We start from the raw sequence: 18628 nt of genomic DNA, 5'->3' as shown, positions 1-18628 counted from the left end.
TGGCGCCTCTATTTTTACTTTTCTGAGTAATTTCCATACTGTTTTACATAATGACTGTCCCAATTTACATTCCCAGCAGCAGTGTAAGAGGGTTCCCTTTCTCCACACCCTCTCCAGCATTTATTATTTGTAGACTTTTTAATGATGGCTATTCTGATTGGTGTGAGGTGGTACCTCATTGTAGTTTTAATTTGCTTTTCTCTAATAATTAGCAATGATGAGCATCTTTTCATGTTAGGCCAAGGGTTCTTAATTTGAGATTCATAGATGGGTTTCTTGAAGCCAGGAAATTGTATACGAAATATATGTGTATGAATTTTTTTCTAGAGTGAGGGCTCATCACTCATCAGATTCTGAACAGGGTCTATGAGAATAGCAAAGGGTCCATAAACACACTTGATTCACATGGGTTAGGTAGAAGCCATATTTCCTGTGTGTCTCTTATAGTACTACTTTGTTCCTTGGCTGCCGAACTCCTTCCTCTGGTAGCAGGAGATGGGAGGAAATGATACATTTATTTTGTTAGGTTTGAAATAAACTTTTTTCTGACATCAAAAATTTTGTATACATTTACCTCCCAAAGTAGATTTTTATTACTTTTTTAATAATTTTTTTTCTTATTTTTATTTATTTATTTGGTTGTGCTGGGTCTTAAGTTGCAGCCGGCAGGCTTGTTAGTTGCGGCACACAGGCTCCTTAGTTGTGGCACGTGAACTCTTAGTTGCAGCATGCATGTGGGGTCTAGTTCCCTGACCAGGGATTGAACCTGGGCCCCCTGCATTGGGAGCACTGAGTTTTAACCACTGTGTCACCAGCAAAGTCCCCCAAAGTAGATTTTTATTTATAAATTGTTGGACTTAGTAATTCATCTATTAGTTCAGAACTTTAGAATGACTTTGATTCTACTGTCAGTCATCTTCCATATCTTGAACATTCCTGAGATTTGTTGATTGCCTTTTTGAAAGTTCTTTCTGTGTTTTCCTCCTTTTAAATTTCATTGTCAGTCTATACTCCCATCTTTTCCTACCCAGGTTATTGCAACATATTGTTTTCCAGAACCAAGTCCATCTTGTACCTCTCACCACATTGATCTTTCTGAAATACTTTAATCTGTGCATTTTATTGGCTGCTCATTTTCTACAATACCATTCAAACCCTATTTGGCTTTTGGGACCCTAACACACAAATAACAGAAAAAGATCATATATTTTGTACTTTATTATTATTCTTTCTCCACTATCTGCTTTTACTTGTATCAGCTCTTAGTTTTCAAAACTGCTGTACTTATTCCCACCTTATTGCATTTATTTTTTTACTTTGTTTTTTAATAGTACCCCCATGACAGGCATCATACCGGGTACTTATTTGTGCCCTTCTCTCTCCCTGAAATGTCTGCCTTACCCCTCCCTATTTCTCTGCTTCCATCATCAGTCCAAATTCTGTTTGTCCTTTAAGGCATAGCTTAAATATTATTTTTTCTTTGAAGTCTCTATTTCCCAAGCTGAAAGTAATCTTTATTCCCTCTGAACATTCACAGCACTTTAGCTGTACCTCTTAGGCTATTTAAAGTATTTATCTGTACATTATGTTAGATATTTAGGTATTTGATATTAGCTTCTTGAGAGCAGAGGCATTGTCTCACTAGTTTTATGGTAATCCCAGCATCTCCTACCACCCCACCTCAGTCACAAGCCTGATACATATAATAGGTTCTTGGTGAATAAATCCTTATTTTTAAAGTATAACTTAACCTTGTTATGCTTTTGAAAGTTCTTATTTCAGAATTCTTTCATTATGAGCCCATGGAGAAAAAAGTCAGTAATTAATTCATTTAAAACAATTATAAGTAGGGAATTCCCTGGCGGTCCAGTGGTTAGGACTCAACGCTTTCCCTGCCTTGGCCTGGGTTCAACCCCTTGTTGGGAACTAAGATCCTGCAAGCCACGTGGCGTGGCTAAATAAATAAGTAAATAATAAAATAAAAAATTATAATTAAAAAGAGCCTACACAGGCTGTAATGACCATAAAGTAGCTAGGCATAAAAGAATAAGAAACTATTTTTTAAAAGAACCAAAACTTCAACTCTAAAATACAGAGTATTCTTTCTGACTAGAATATAAAGATTCATATTCTACTTCTTATCTAACCTTGTGCAAAATTTCCTGAAGTCATGGAGTATATAAACAATTATGTGTTCAAATGCAGATGTTAGGAGTATGCCAGAAAGATCTCTGTGGGAGTAGGAGCAACATTTTGAGGTATAGATTATTGGCTTTTTAACTAAATGGGAATTACTCATATGTTGTATAAGTTGGGTAGTCCCTGAAAATTTATTTTTTAAATGAAGATTAGAAGCGGAGGCTGTTTTCCTAGGAATGATTTCTGATGGTAGGAAGTAATTTTTCTTTAACTAGTGCCTGGCCAACTTGGAAAGTTTCTGTGGCCTTGGCAAAATCAGTCATATTTAGACTCTGAAAAGGAAACCTCTGATAATATGCCCTACATAAAGCCTTATTACTTTTCAGAAGTATAAATGAGAGAGTGAGAGACAAAAAAAAATCTGAGAATTAATGTAGCATTCGAGTAAAGAACAGAGACTTTGAAGAGTGATGGAACTGGATTTGCGTCCTGTCACTGCTACTTAGTAGTTGTAGAACCTTTGGCAAGTTGCTTTGTATCTCTAAATCTGTTTTTTAATCTGAGAAATGGGGATAAAAACAACTCAAAGTTTTGTCAGAATTAAATAGAATCATGCCTGTAAATTGGCACAGTGACTCACTGTTGCGTACAGTAAATGTTAGGTACTATTACTACGATATCCTAGCTCTAGACATCAAAATTTCATGCATGGATCCTTAGAATCTATTATAATAGGTTTGGCATGCTATGTTATGATTGTTATATGTACTCAAATTTTAGTATATGCATAGATGAGTTTGTGAGTGACTGATAAGTAGAATTAAGAGTTCTGCTTTTAGAATGAAATTCTGCCATTTGTAGCAATGTGGATGAACCTAGAGAATATTATGCTTAGTGAAATGTCAGACAAAGACAAATACTGTATGGTATCACTTATATATGGAATCTAAAAAATAATACAAATGAATGTATATGCAAAATAGAAACAGACTCACAGATATAGAAAACAAACTAGTGGTTACCAAAGGGGAGCAGGAAGGGGGAGGGACAAATTAGGCATATGGGATTAACAGATACAAACTACTGTGTATAAAATAGGTAAGCAACAAGGATATATTGTATAGCACAGGGAATTATGGCCATTATTTTGTAATAACTTATAATGAAGTATAATCTGCAAAAATTCTGAATCATTATGCTGTACACCTGAAACTAATATAATATTGTAAATCAACTATACTTCAATAAAAATAAATAAATAACTGACTGAAAAAAAAATAGGTCTGCTTTTAGTTTTGCAGTAGGAATTCAAGTGCAACCAGTAAACCAAAAAATAGGTCTAGGCTAAAGTTGTAGTTTACTTCCACAGAGGGACTTTTTCTATCAGAAGATAGGTTTACCCATTTACTGAGCAACTACCAAATGCCAGATGTATTAGATTATTTTAAAGGATATCTTATTTTACTTAGTCATTATAATCCAAGGCAGAATTTAGATAATTTGAATTTGCCCAAGTCCATACTGCAAGTGTTAGGAATTATAGGGAAATGGTATGAACTGTGAGGAATTTGAACTCCTCTCTCACTCCAAATCATATATTCTACCTTTGTATTTCTAGCATCTCTCTCTCAACTTGGGGAACTTTAAAAATTATCAGTACCTAGGCCACATCCCAGACCATTTAAATCAATTTCTAGAGGTGAGATCCAAACATCAGTATTTTTAAAAGCTCCCCAGGTGATTTTATTGTTACATGGATTGAGACCTACTGACCTGTTTCAATGCCTAGTAGAAGGTAGATATTCGATAAATACTTGACTGTTGAGAGAATACATTCCTTACTGCCCAGCTGCCCCACTGTAATTCTTTCCAGTATTATAGTCAACCTAGAGTGCTTTTGTATTAACTTAAGTTTTTAAAAGTAGCTTTGTATTATGCTTTGTACATATTCTCAATTCGGTCCCATAGCATATACAAGAAGTTGTCAGGCAGGAGTTAATGTTTTGCTGCTGATGGAATGCTAAATTTCCTACATTACTGGAAAGAATCTGTGTGGAAATAGAGGAAGACTCAGGGTTTCTTTCTTGTGTTCCATCCAAGGTTGAAGCCTTAGGTTGTAAACAGATATTTATCAATTATTTTTGTTTTGTTTCAAAATAGTTTAATATAATAATTTAAAATAATACATGGTTCAAAGATCAAAACATAGAAAGGGATGTACAATGAAAATTGTCCCTCTCACCTCCCAGTCATAGTTCCCCTCCCAGGTTACCATCAGTGTTATATCAGTATTCGTTCAGAGATATTCTAAATATATATAAGCAATTACATTTATGCATATTTCTCATTTTTACCCAAATGGTAGTATGTGCATCATGTTTGTTTCTTTGTTTACTTAACAGTGTATCTTATCCATAAATAAGGAATTTTATCAATATATAATCGCTTCCTTCTTTTTACAACAAAATATTATTTCTCTGTGTACCAAAATTTATTTTAGTTACCTGTTGATATTTAGGTTATTTCCAATTTTTCTCTATTACAAGCAATGCTACATTGAATAGATAAGTCATTTCACTTCTGTGTGAGCTTCTCTTCAGATAAATGCCCAGAAATTCAAGGTATTGATACGGACAGTCTGCCTTCTATGAAGCTTGTATATTGATTGGTTGGGAGATGACAAAGAAGCATGAAAAAATGTGAAGGATTAAAGGTATGAAGAAGCAATAGTGACCAAAAATTAATGTAGCAGGAACAATATTAAAGTGGATTGAGAGGATAGGAATGAGCCTATAGCCAAGAACAAGGTGAGAGAACTAGCAGGTTTTGTTGTGTGTATATACACACAATATATTTGTGATTAAAACATACTAATGAAAAAAAACATACTAATGAATTTCCTAAAATCCTAAAATTTTATACATATATGAGCTTTTAAAAACAGTTTAATGTAATACTTTGTGTATGAAAACTCTTCATATCTTTACGAGAAAATATCTTGCTATTTTCATTTCAGATTTACATTTAATATTTGTTGATGAAGATTTTACCTTTTCATGCATAACTAATTTTTACTTGAAATCTCTCTCTTTTTTTTCCCTTAGCCCTGGAAGAAAGCGGGACTTTTCTCCTGTTCCGTGGAGTCAGTACTTTGAATCCATGGAAGATGTAGAAGTAGAGAATGAAACTGGCAAGGATATATCCTTTGTAAAATAGCTTATTCTTTAATAGGCTTATAACATTGTCTAAGAAGATTTGTGTAGTTTCTAAAATGTTCTTTATTCTTGCTGTTTATTTCATTTTCATTCTCTACCTGTTCCTTGTACAACATGGAATATTTCTTGTAAGACTGTGCCAATATCTTATTTGGCTATAATTGTCTCATGCATGGGGAAGGGATTAAGAATTAAATTCTTGAAACTGATATATCTTTTGAGGGCCCAGGTTTTGAGGGGAAGGTTTCATGAGTCAAGTGAGTTGAACTGGTCTAGCGTCTAGAAACCAGGGACTGTGTCCTCATTAGGGCAAAGGGAATAGTTTTTTTCCCATTGAAAAAGTGGTGATGGGCATTCCCTGGCAGTCCAGTGGTTAGGACTCAGCCTTTTGACTGCAGAGGGCCTGGGTTCAGTCCCTGGTCAGGGAACTAAGATCCCACAAGCCGTGTGGTACAGTCAAAATAAAAAATAATAATTAAAAAAAAAAGTGGGAAAAAGAACGTGGTCATACTGGCTCCATGCCTCAAAAACAGGTTTGGTGTCTCAGAAACTTCTACTTAAGTGCCTCTTAGGTTTGGAAGTCTGCAGCTTTGCTTATAGCTTGGTCCTGACTGAGTTTTCTGATCCAGTCATTATGACTAAGTAATCAAAAACTTCAGTGAGCAAAAGCTTAGATATGTTATCTTTAACTATTCATACACTTTTCGAGTTTACAAGAGTGGCTCAGAGGGTCCAGTCCTACTTCTTCTGCATGGAGGAGGCCACTCTGCCCTTTCTTGGGCTGTGTTCACGGTAAGTAAGCAGTTGATAGTGGAAGTTAATGTTAGTTAGCACAATCATTATTTACTTGGGGATGAATTTGACTAGCCTAACTTTCTTCTGTGTTCATTCACTTAGCTTCATATAAGATGGTTAGGGATGTAAGTCGATTTCAAACATTTATCATCATAGGCCAAAATCATGTGTTCTTTAAACTAGAGGATTTTAACTGGAGTGAGCTTTAGCACATGAATTCTTCAGTTTATAAAATGTTCTATATATATTGCACTGGGATGAGGGGGATGGAATTCTCCAAAGTTGGGAACTGTGTCTCAGTGATTTAAGTAATGGATAAGCAGACAGTCTTTTTGGGTGCTTCGGTAGAGATAATGTCTGTCCTTTGTCTCCCTAATAGAGCCTACTATAGTACTTAACACATGGAAATGCCCCATATATATTTGGAAAGTGTTCCTTCTTTTTTAAATAATGTTTATATTTTAATGGTACTAGTGAGCTACTAGGAAGTAATATTTGGTTGATGATACCCTGGTCTAGAGTACGGAATATGTGTCTATGTGAGTACTGCCAGTTGTAGATCTTCCCAATATTCTTGATTCTGGGGTAGGGTAGCCCATATATAAGGGGAGATACTGTTGAAGAAGATGCTGGCAACATTCCTATCTAAAATGAAATTGTCATCTCTTCTTGTGTGTATCAAGCAGATATACATATGTCTTCTACTTACCACTAGTGAGTCTGAAGGACAGAAAGTGGGAGCAAGTGAGAATGCAGCACTATATACCTGGAGCCAGATAGCTGTGGAGTTGAGGAGGGCCCTGAATATATCATTTCATTCCTGGCAGCAGGATTATTGGAATTAAGTATAAAGGTGCCTTCTCATGTCTTCTATTAGACCATGAATTCCTTGAGAACAGGGATAATGTCTTACTTCTTTTGTTTCCGAAATTCCTGAAACAGTTCTTGACACATAGGCACTTACTTAACCATTATTAAATTACTGAATGATTTGGCCCTTGTCTTGTTTGCTACTTCCTTTCTCTTACTGTGGAATGTAGCTGTATGATTTGCCTGTAAGTGCTAGACTCTTTCATGTCTCTAGACCTGTGTTATCCGGTAGAAATATAATGTGAGCCACACATGTAATTTTAAATTTCCTAGTAGGGACATTAAATAGATAAAAAGAAACATGTGAAATAATTTTTAATATATATTTTATTTTACCCATTGTACCCCAAATATTATAATTTCAACAGATAATCAATATAAAAATTACTGTTGAGATATTTCACATTATTTTTTATACTGTCTTTGAAATCCAGTGTGTATTTTATACTTATAACACATCTCAGTTTGGACTAGCCACATTTCAAGTCCTTAGTAGCTTGGCTTTAGTCATTTACATCGCTCAACTAGATTGTGAGTTTTTTTGGAGGCAAAACCAGAGTTTATTTATTCTGGGAACATATTGTATACTCAAGGAATGTTTTTTGAGTGAACAAGTAACAGCAACATGTGCCTGTTCCTAATTTAGCAACTATAGTATCAATAGTAAACACTTAAAAAGTAGTGAAAGTCAGCCTTCAGTCCTTTTCAGTTTTGGTACCTCTGAAGGACCTGGGACCAACCAAGTATGAACTGATTGACGCCAAGAATTGGATCTGTAGTATCTGCTGACTCCTGTTTCTTTTCCCAGTTAATTCAGTTCATGTTAGCAAATATTTATGAATGTATTCTGTATTTCAGGTTTTGTGCTGGGTTACTAAGGACAGAGAAATGAGAGTTCACTCTTTAATAACATCAGCCAATCAGCAAATACTTAAACCACTACTTTGTGCCAGGCATTATGCTAGGTGTTATAGATACATTGGAGAATTAAATGTATCTTCTTGTTGGTTTTTTTTTGCGGTACACGGGCCTCTCACTGCTGTGGCCTCTCCCGTTGCGGAGCAACAGGCTCCGGACGCGCAGGCCCAGCGGCCATGGCCCACAGGCCCAGCCGCTCCGCGGCACGCGGGATCCTCCCGGACTGGGGCACGAACCCGTGTCCCCTGCATTGGCAGGCGGACTCCCAACCACTGTGCCACCAGGGAAGCCCCTCTTGTTTTTATATGATGTTTTAAGTCTAATGGGGAAAATAGGAAAAATGGAGATAACATATATATATATAGATAATACAGCAAAAATTTTAAGAAGCTTTTATCTCAGACTGGGATTTGAATCTCAACACAACTTAATCTATCATGCTTTAGTTTCTTAATTTGTAAAATGGATATAATACTACCTAGTTAATAGAGTGGTTATGAGACTGAACAAAAGATATGAGGTTCTTGATAAAGTGCTTGACTCAAGCACTCAGTTGTCAGGACTGCCCTGGTGGTCCAGTGGTTAAGAATCCGCCTTCCAATGCAGGGGATGCAGGTTAGATCCCTGGTCAGGGAACTAAGATCCCACATGCCACAGGGCAACTAAGCCCACGCACTCTGGAGCCAGCATGCCACAACTAAGACCTGACACAGCCAAATAAATATTTTTTTAAAAAAAGCACTCAGTTGTTAGATGAATTTATAGCATCTATGTACAAGATACAAAAGTAACAGAGGAGGGAATTATTAACTCTGATGATGGTTGAGGGGGGAGATTAAAGAAAGTTTCATAAGAGAAGGGACATCTGGGCTGTAAAGACTGAATAGAAATTAGATTAGTAGAGAGGCATTTCAAGGAGAGATGAGTACAAAGGCAGTGAAGAGTGTAACAGTGAAGTATGTTTTGGAAGTTATAAGTAGCTCGAGTATAAAGTATAAGGGTAGGGAGCAGGGAAAGAGGTGACTAGAGAGATCACAGGAACAAAATTATGGGAGGGCCTTGTATGCCTGGCTAGGGAATTGCACCCCTATCCTTTAGTTCAGGGTAATAGAGGGAGCTATTTTTAAACACAAAACTTCTCCTGTCCATAAACTTATTTTAGGCATGTCAGAATTAGAGAAGGGGTATCGAAAGTCTGATTTGCATGAAACAATTGCAAACACACCGAGATTATAAAGTTCTGGGAAACTGAGCATTATGATACACATCTACCTACTTGTGTAATTGAGTATCGCTGTTTTAGGCAATGGGAAGTCATTGAAGAGCTTTAGAATAATCAGGATGCTAGTATAGATGATGGGTTGGGCAGGAGACATAAATGGAGACAGCGAGACTAGTTAAAAGGCTGTCTCTTATTAATTCTAAATATTTGATATCTTATGGAATGTTAGTTTCTTTTCCCAAGGAGAAAGTTTAATTAAAATTTTTCACCACGTAAAAGTACTACTTAGAGTAGTACTGTTTTAAGTTACCCAATTCATTTGTGAAGGTAACATCAGTCTAATACCAAAACCAGGCAAAGACTGCAAGAAAACTGTGAGCCAATTTCGGTTATAAAATAGATGCAAAATCCTAAATAAAATAACAGCAGATCGACTCCAGTAGTGTAGTAAAATAGTAATACATTGACCAACTAGGTTTTATCCCAGGAATGTGAGAATGGTCCAGCATTAGAAAATCTATCAGTGTAATTAATCTCTCGCCTCATTTGATACGAAAAAAGGACTTGATCAAGTACAACACCCAGTATGTTGAAAACTCTTGGCAATTAGGAATAGATGAAAAACTTTCTTAACTTTATTAAGTTTATATACCAGAAAATTACATAAATATACCTAGTGGTAAAACAGACACTTTTAAAGTCAGAGACAAGAAAGGGGTGCTATTTTCAACAGTATACTGGAGCTTCTAGCCAAACAATAAAACAAGAAGGAAAAATGAGTTTTAAAGTTTTGAAAAGAGTGAGAACTGTCATTACTTGTAAATACTGTCTCTCTAGAAAACCAAAGAAAATCAACTGGCAAACTACTAGTGAAGCCATAGTTTACAAAGTAAATACAAAAAAATCTACTTTTCCTAAATATTAGCAGTTACTGGATTTGGAAATATAAGAGGAAAAATTATTCTATCCATAAAAGTGACAAAACTGTAAAATAACTGGGAATAAGTCTTATTTGTTTTAACTTATAAGACATTTATGGAGGAAACAGTACAGAAGAATATAAAGGAAAACCTGAATAGAGAAATAAATCATGTTCCTGTATGAATCTAACTCCCCTAAATCTCAATGGGATTTTTCATGAGACTCTAAAATTCACACAGAATAAATGCCCAGTGATTGCTGAGATAATTTTGAAAAAGAGCGAGAGGGAAGGGACTTGCCCTCTCATATATCAGAACATATTCTAAAACTCTATCAATAGTATGGTTATTGGCAGAAAGAATCAAGAAATAGGCCCATGTTTAAAAATAAGTTAATATAAAAAAACCCAAATGGATTAAACTACTGAATTTAAAAAACAAACTGTAAGAATATTCATATATGACCTTGGAGCAGCCAGAAGAAGAAAAAGCCATAAAAGAAAGGTTGATAAATTCAACTTTGCCAAAATGAAAAACTCCTAGACAAGATATCTTAAAATTAAAACACAAGCTATGTGCTAGGTAAAAAGTATTTGAAATACGTGCAATATGAATAACAGACAAAGGGTTAACAGTTTCATTATATTAAAAAAAACTACCGGGACTTCCCTGATGGTCCAGTGGTTAAGAATCCGCCTTCCAATGCAGGGGACACAGGTTTGATCCCTGGTTGGGGAACTAAGATCCCACACGCTGTGGGGCAACTAAGCCTGTGCGCTCTAGAGCTCGCGTGCCACAACTAGAGAGCCCACAAGTCCACGTGCCCTGGAGCCCACACGCTGCAACTACTGTGCCCGCGTGCTCTGGAGCCTGTATGCCACAACTAGAGAGAAGCCCGTGTGTCGCAATGAAGAGCCTGCGCACCGCAACGAAGACTCCACACAGCCAAATAAATAAACATTAAAAAAAAAACAACTCCCAAAAAGCAGTAAGAAAAAGATAATCCGGTAGAAAAATGAGCAAGAGATACGAAGTGGTAGTTCACAGAAGAGGAAATATAAATAACTGATAAACTTATAAAAATGGGTCTGCCTTACTATTTTTTTAACGTTTTTATTGGAGTATAATTGCTTTACTATGGTGTGTTAGTTTTTGCTTTATAACAAAGTGAATCAGTTATACATATATCCCCATATCTCTACCTTACTATTAATGAGTAAAATATAAACTAAAATAAAAGAATACCACTTTTCACTTATCAGATTAGCCAACATTATAAAGTTTGAGGATTTTATGTGTCTGTGAGGATACCTATTTCTCCACACCTTCACCAATACCTCTCAGAACCTGTTTTGTCAGCAACAAAATTTGGGCTAATATTTTCCCAGCCTACTTCTCAGGGAGATAATTTAGTGAGATAATAAAGTGGTACAGAATACCCAGATCTAACTTCCAGTCTTGACTCTTATTCTCTACTCTAGAGCTAGGCTAAACTTTGTACATTAGAATCACTTGGGGAACTCTAAAATGCGTTGATATCCTGGACCCCTACCCAGATCACTTAAATCAGAATTTCTGGTGGGTTAGTACCTGGGTAGCAGTATTTCCTGAAGCTCCTTATGTGATTCTGTTATGCAACCAGGATTGTGAACCACCTGGAATCAGGCTGTTCAGACTTTAATTTTGGCCTCACCACTTATTAGCTGTTTGTCCCTGGGCAAGTTACCAAACCTCTGTGTAAAATGTTCTCACTTGTAACATGATGAAAATTGTATCTAAATAAAAGAGTTGTGAGGAGAAAGTTAGATAATTCATTTGAAGCAATTAGATTGGTGCCTGATACATAGTAAGATTTCATAAAAATTACATTCTACTGTTGTTGCTGTTATTACTAACACCACAACTTCTATTGAGAAAATGGTTGGATAAGTCTAGTTCTTAAATAGCTGCTTTTTACTCAACCATTCCAGAAGTGGCAGAGTTGTACTATTTGAAGCGAGATCTAGAGGCATAGACATGCTCTCACAATTTTTCATTATCTATAAAATGTATTACTTTCTGAATTTACTTTGCTCATTCATTGATTACTAGTCTTCCTCCACCAAACTAGAATGTAAACGTCATGGGAGCAGGAACATTGACTGTCTTTTTCATACTGTAACCCCATTACTCAATTGGTGCCAGACTTTTAGCAGATGTACTTTAGATTTGTTAAATAAGTGAGTGAAAAATCTGTTTTTAGTATTATTGTCAGTGTTTTCTGACAGACACATAAGATTTTGAATTCTTGCTTTCAATTTAAAATTGGAATTGACATTTACTGCCTTAAAATGAATATTTTGTTGCTGTTTTGTGGACCTAGTTTTACCTTTCTTTTTTAAAGTACAGCGATCAGGCAAATTTGACACTATCTTTGCCACTTAATTTTATTTCCAAAATACAGATTTGTTTTTGGCATTTAAAGCTTTAGTACCACCATAATGCATTAAATAACTCCTGTAAATTAGCTTTCAGGAGCAAATAGCAAAGTATATTAGAATTTTAGTCCTTTGTTCTCTTTAAAGATATTCATTAGTTAGAGTAATGGAAGTAGAAACAGACTTGATTTTCTAGGTGATTTTTAAAATATGATTAAATACACTAACAATGAATTATCTGGAAAAGAAATAAAGAAAACAATCCCATTTACAATAGCATCAGAAAATAAAATGCTTAGGAATAAATTTAACCAAGGAGGTGAAAGATCTGTACATTGAAAATTATAAGACATTGATGAAAGAAATTGAAGAAGACACAAACAAATAGATAGCCCATGTTCATGGATCTTGAGAATTAATATTGTTAAAATGTCTGTACTACACAAAGCCATCTACAGATTCAATGCAATCCCCTTCAAAATTCCAATGACATTTTTCACAGAAATAGAAAAAACAATCCTAAAATTTCTGTGGAACAACAAAAGACCCCAGGTAGCCAAAGCAATCCTGAGAAAGAACAAAGCTAGAGACAACACAATTCCTGATCTCAAACTTTATTACAAAGTTATAGTAGTCAAAATAATATTGTACTGGCATGAAAATAGAAACATAGGCCAATGGAACAGAATTGAAACCTCAGGAATAAACCCACACATATACAATCAACTAATAATTGACAAGGGATCCAAGAAGACTCAATGAGGAAAAGATAATCTCTAAAATAAATGGTGTTGGGAAAACTGAATAACTCCATGCAGAAGAATGAAATTAGACCCCTATCTTACATCACTCACAAAAATTACTTTGAAATGGATTAAAAACTTAAATGTAAGACCTGAACCTATAAAACTACTGAAAGAAAACAAGGAGAAAGCCCTGTGGCAGTGATTTTTGGATATGGCACCAAAAGTGCAAGCAACAAAAGCAATAATAAACAAGTTGGGACTACATCAAACTAAAAAGCTTCTGCACAGAAAAAAAAAAAAAAAAAAGAAAAAAAAAGCAAAATAAAAATGCAGCCTACAGAATGGGAGAAAATATTTGCAGATCGTTTATCTGATAAGGGATTAATATCCAAAATATATAAGGGACTCATACAATTCAATAGCAAAAAAAACCAGTCCAATTTAAAAGTGGACAAAAGACTTGAATAGACATTTTTCCAAAGAAGACATACAAATGGCAACCAGGTGCATGAAAAGATAGTCACTATCACTAATCATCAGGAAAATGCAAATCAAAACCACAATGAGATATCACCTCACACCTATTAAAATGGCTATTAAAAAGGCAAGAAACAAGTGTTGATGAGCCTGTAGAGAAAAAGGAACCCTTCTGCACTGTTGATGGGAATGTAAATTGGTATAGCCAAACTATGGAAAACAGTATGGAGTTTCTTCAAAAAATTAAAAATAGTACTCCTGTAAGATCCAGCAATTCCACTTCTGTATATCTGCAAGAAATGAAAAAATGATCTTGAAGAGATAGCTGCACCTCCATGTGCACAGCAATGTCATTTGCAATAACCACAACATGGAAACAACCTAAGCATCAATCAGTGGATGAATGGATAAAGAAAATGTCACACACACACACACACACACACACACACAGAGGAATATTCAGCCATGACAAAGGGAATCCTGCCTTTTGCAATAACATGGAGGACCTTGAGGGCATTATGCTAGGTGAAGTAAGATAGAGAAAGACAAATATTGTGGAATATAAAATGTATACGTGGAATCTAAAAATGCTGAATTCATGAAATAGAGATTAGAATGGTGGTTGTCAAGGGCTGGGAGGTGAGGGAAATGGGGAGATGTCGGTGAAAGGGTACAAACTCCCAGCTATAAGATGAATTAGTTCTGGGGATCTAATGTACAGGATGGTGACTGTAATTAATTATACAGTATTAATACTTGAAAGTTGTTAAGAGAGTAGATCTTAAATGTTGTGTCCCGCCCCACACACACACACAAATGGTAATTATGTGAGGGGATGGAGATTATTGTGGTAACCATTTTGCATTATACACATATATCAAATTATCCCATTGAACACCTTAAACTTACATATGTTATAAATCAATAATATTTTGACAGAGCTGGGGAAAATGATCATAGGAAATATCCAAAGAGATGACATATGGATGGCAAATCAGAGGAGTTTTTTCTCCTCTCTTATTAACTTTCTAAATTTTCAACATTTTTATGATGTGAATATATTCAAAATATGTTTTAATCAGTTAAAAATAAAATGAGGGGAAAATGTGATTTAAGAGTTCTGATTTGTTTTATGGTATACATTGACTGTTATGTTAGTAACTTACCTTGATTCTGGTCTTATTTTTGTTACTAGTTGCATGACCATGAGCAAATAATTTCCTTTCTCTTGACTTCAGTTTCCTCATTCATAAAATGTAAGAGTTAGCCTAGATAGTTTTCCTATCTTATTCTTAAAAGTTAAAAAAGTGTTGATGACATTTACTAACACCAATTGTGATATATTATTGTCAAAGAAACTAGTTCATTTGAGGAAGAAGATCCTCAATTATTTCAGGCTTGTTTAAACCTCTGAAATTATACTTCCTTATGATATTATGATTTCTTTTTCAATATATTTTTGTTTAACTGGTACAAACTTATGTGTATTCCTGCTCTGTCTTAAGTGAATCTTTGGTAGATTTCATGACTTGTGCTGCTTTCAAGGTTATTTCATGATCTGGGTGTCACATTTGTGTGATATCCTGAGCCTAGATATAAACTGACTCATGGTCCTTATCTAGAGAATTTCCCTTCCAGATTAGGGAAAAGATAACCAGTGAGTATGGATGAAAATCATAAGTAATAGTAAAGCTCAGAGGGTCATTGTATAAAGGTGCTTATTCTGTTTTATGAAAAGCTAGGAAGAGTTAAGTTTTAAAGAGGGATTTAGGTGGAGAAAGCCATATTTTGAAGTTGGGATATAACCAGAATATGCACACAAAAAGCAGAGAATCATTATTTTTAAAATTTTGCTTTAAAGTGGAAAGTCTCTTGATTCTCTTGAGATCCTTGAATTCTGATGGCAGTTCATCTGACAAAGTTATCATTGGTAATGGGGAAAGATTTGCTAACCCAGATGTATCTGAATACTTTTCCTTTTCCTCTTCCTCCTAGGCAGCAATCATTAGTAGGGTTCAATGTAGGATTGTGGCTTTGGATCTTCGAGGTCATGGTGAGTGAAGTTCTTAATTAGTCACTGACTCGATATATTTGCCAAGCCCTTTGAATAGTGTTAAATATTACAGATTTCATTGTGGCCTGGGCTGTTCCATTTGTGCATTTAGAGGGAAGTCCTAGCTTTCAGTTTTCATAAATATTTTTATACACACATATATATATATATATATATATATATATATATATATAGTTGTTTAGCTAAGAAAATGTCCACTAACGTAACCAAATTCTGATGCTGGTGATGTATGAGGAATGTGGAAAAATCTTTGCTACTGTAATTATCCTTCTTCAGATGGCCAACTATAAAGATACGTCTGTAACAGAAAATCCTTGCTATGCCCATCATATACCATTATAAAATTCCCATTTCATTATCCCAAGGTGAGATTTTTTGAAAGCAAATACTCTTGCTTTTATGATTTATCTTCATGGGAATTTTATTTTTAAAATATTTTCTTTTTAGGTGAAACAAAAGTCAAGAATTCTGAAGACCTGTCTGCAGAAACCATGGCAAAGTAAGTAATCTAATACTGTTTATACAATCACCTGGCTTCCATTACTATTATAAATAATAGTATATCTTTATCGCTCTCCTGGTGAGATTGTTGAACAACAAATAACACAGAGAAAATTTTACTTCTTTTCTCTTTCCTCTATATCTGGTGTTTCTTTACTATTTAATATTGAAAGAAACCTCCATCTTCCTTGGTATATTCAATGTGATGGTCATCACTTAAAGCATTTGAAAATTCTTCAAGGCACAGTTTAGTTTGTGTTGGCTTTTGAAAAGTTTTCTTCTGTTGACAGAGTTGAATAGAATCTGAATATCTATTGGGGACCCATGCTTGAAAAGTAGTTGTATGCAAAGGGCTCTGTAAGACGTTAAGATATCCTGCCCACATTCTTTGTCAAGCGTTATAGTAAGACAAAAACAGGGTATTAAAGAATAACTGATTATACCCTGGGCCTCAAAGTAAAAGATGAGTATAGCACATGCAGTGGCTCTCAAACCTGGCCACTCATCAGAATCATCTGAGAAGTGATTGAAGTACAGATGATTTGGCCCTACCCCAGACCTATTGAATTAGTGCTTCTACCAGTGGGTCTGGGCATTTAGATTTTGATAAATTTCTATAAAGGAATCTGATGCAGCCAGTCCCATGACTGGTGTTTGGAGACCACTATTCTATATTGTAAACAGGATTTTTCCAACTACCCTGCTTTTAATACGTACTCTCTCATGTGCTTAATGCATGCTCTCTCAAGTGTATTTTTGGCACCAAAAATATCTTGTCCCTTTTTACTTTAGCAGCTTTAATCCATGAGTAAACTATTCTTCCTTCAGAACCCAAAGTCATGTGACCATAATTGTATTGTTATAGTAGGTGTTATTTATGTATTGTATAGTAGGTGCTATTTATGTGCTTCATCAAGTGTAAATTAAACATTTGTTAAGGATAAATTAATTATTTTAATTAGTCTGTAGTGTAAATATTATCACTTTTTTGCCAATGAGAAAACTGGCTCAGATGGGTTGAATAACTGCATGAGGTCCCACAGTTAATAGACTAGAATTGTGATCATTCAACCATAGTGCTTGGCAGAGAGAGAGAAACAACACTGTGAGAGGACCATTCCACTCAATAAACATGTGCCTGAGAAACCATGAAAAGAGAGCCAAGAATCTGCTCCCTCAGTTGTTCCTTTGTAAGGTGAGAACAATAAAGCCCAAAATAATCAAGCTTGTTAGTGATACCTATAGAAAGATTTGTGAATAAGTTTTAAAGCGTTTCTTGACTGTTGACAAAAAAGTGAAATACATCATCTTAAGTGGCCAGGCAGTCAGACAAGGGTGATGATGGCTTGACTGACATTCAAGAAGAAATTAAAGAATTAATTGATGACCTTAAGGAAACATTGCCTAATAATGTATCAGTCTGGGACAATCAGGAGAGAGAAACCACACAGTAATTTAAACAAGGAAAGTTTAATATAAAGATTTGTAAACTGTAACAGGATTGGAGTACTGAGAAATTGGCTAGTAAGAAGTAAAGAATAGAGGGTTAATTAACTTGATTGTGGGAATCATGTCACAGTGTATACGTATGTCAAATCATCACATCATATACTTTAAATATATTACAATTTTACTTATCAGTTATATCTCAGAAAGCTGGAAAAAAACTTGAAAAACAGAGAGAAGTAAAGACTAGGAATAGCAGATGTAAGAAGCAGCCACTTCATATTTCCCCTCAGACTGAGATGGAACCTGAGTGGAAGAGGTTGAGATCTAGACCTTGTTGGAGAAGGCACAATGGTGGCTTACTGAAGGCAGAGAAGTCACTTGGATACTATGTTACATGGCAGAACTTGTCAGAAATCTGCCCTTTAGGGTGCAGGAGAAGCTGTTCACAGGGAGGTATCTCACCAGTGGCACTTTGCAACAAAAATATTGGGGGTGGTTCCAGAGATCTGCTGTACAACATAATGCCTACAGTTGTTTTTTTTTTTAATTTATTTATTTAATTTATTTATTTTTGGCTGCTTTGGGTCTTCGTTGCTGCTTTCTCTAGTTGCAGTGAGCGGGGGCTACTCTTTGTTGTGGTGCGGGTGCTTCTCATTGCAGTGGCTTCTCTTGTTGCAGAGCTGGCTCTAGGTGCGTGGGCTTCAGTAGTTGTGCACACGGGCACAGTAGTTGTGGCTTGCAGGCTCTAGAGTGCAAGCTCAGTAGTTGTGGCACACGGGCTGAGCTGCTCCGCGGCATGTGGAATCTTCCCGGACCAGGGCTCAAACCTGTGTCCGCTGCGTTGGCAGGCGGATTCTTAACCACTGCACTACCAGGGAAGCCCCA

At 35.6% G+C, this 18628-nt stretch overlaps 1 protein-coding gene across 2 annotated transcripts in view; it reads left to right on the top strand.

The window, feature by feature from the left end:
- Positions 1 to 18628, top strand: part of PPME1 (protein phosphatase methylesterase 1) — a 76428-nt gene that overhangs the window by 28972 nt on the left and 28828 nt on the right. For both annotated transcript variants that reach the window (XM_029208604.1, XM_029208605.1), the window contains exons 2-5: positions 5244 to 5337; positions 6054 to 6146; positions 15715 to 15772; positions 16241 to 16292. In XM_029208604.1, coding sequence (XP_029064437.1) covers positions 5244 to 5337; positions 6054 to 6146; positions 15715 to 15772; positions 16241 to 16292 — 297 coding nt within the window. The remainder of the gene's footprint in view (positions 1 to 5243; positions 5338 to 6053; positions 6147 to 15714; positions 15773 to 16240; positions 16293 to 18628) is intronic.

The sequence above is a fragment of the Monodon monoceros genome, unplaced genomic scaffold, assembly GCF_005190385.1.
Source record: "Monodon monoceros isolate NGI ecotype Baffin Bay Population unplaced genomic scaffold, NGI_Narwhal_1 Super_Scaffold_7, whole genome shotgun sequence".
NCBI lineage: Eukaryota > Metazoa > Chordata > Mammalia > Artiodactyla > Monodontidae > Monodon > Monodon monoceros.
This window is presented reverse-complemented; position numbering and strand designations above follow the sequence as displayed.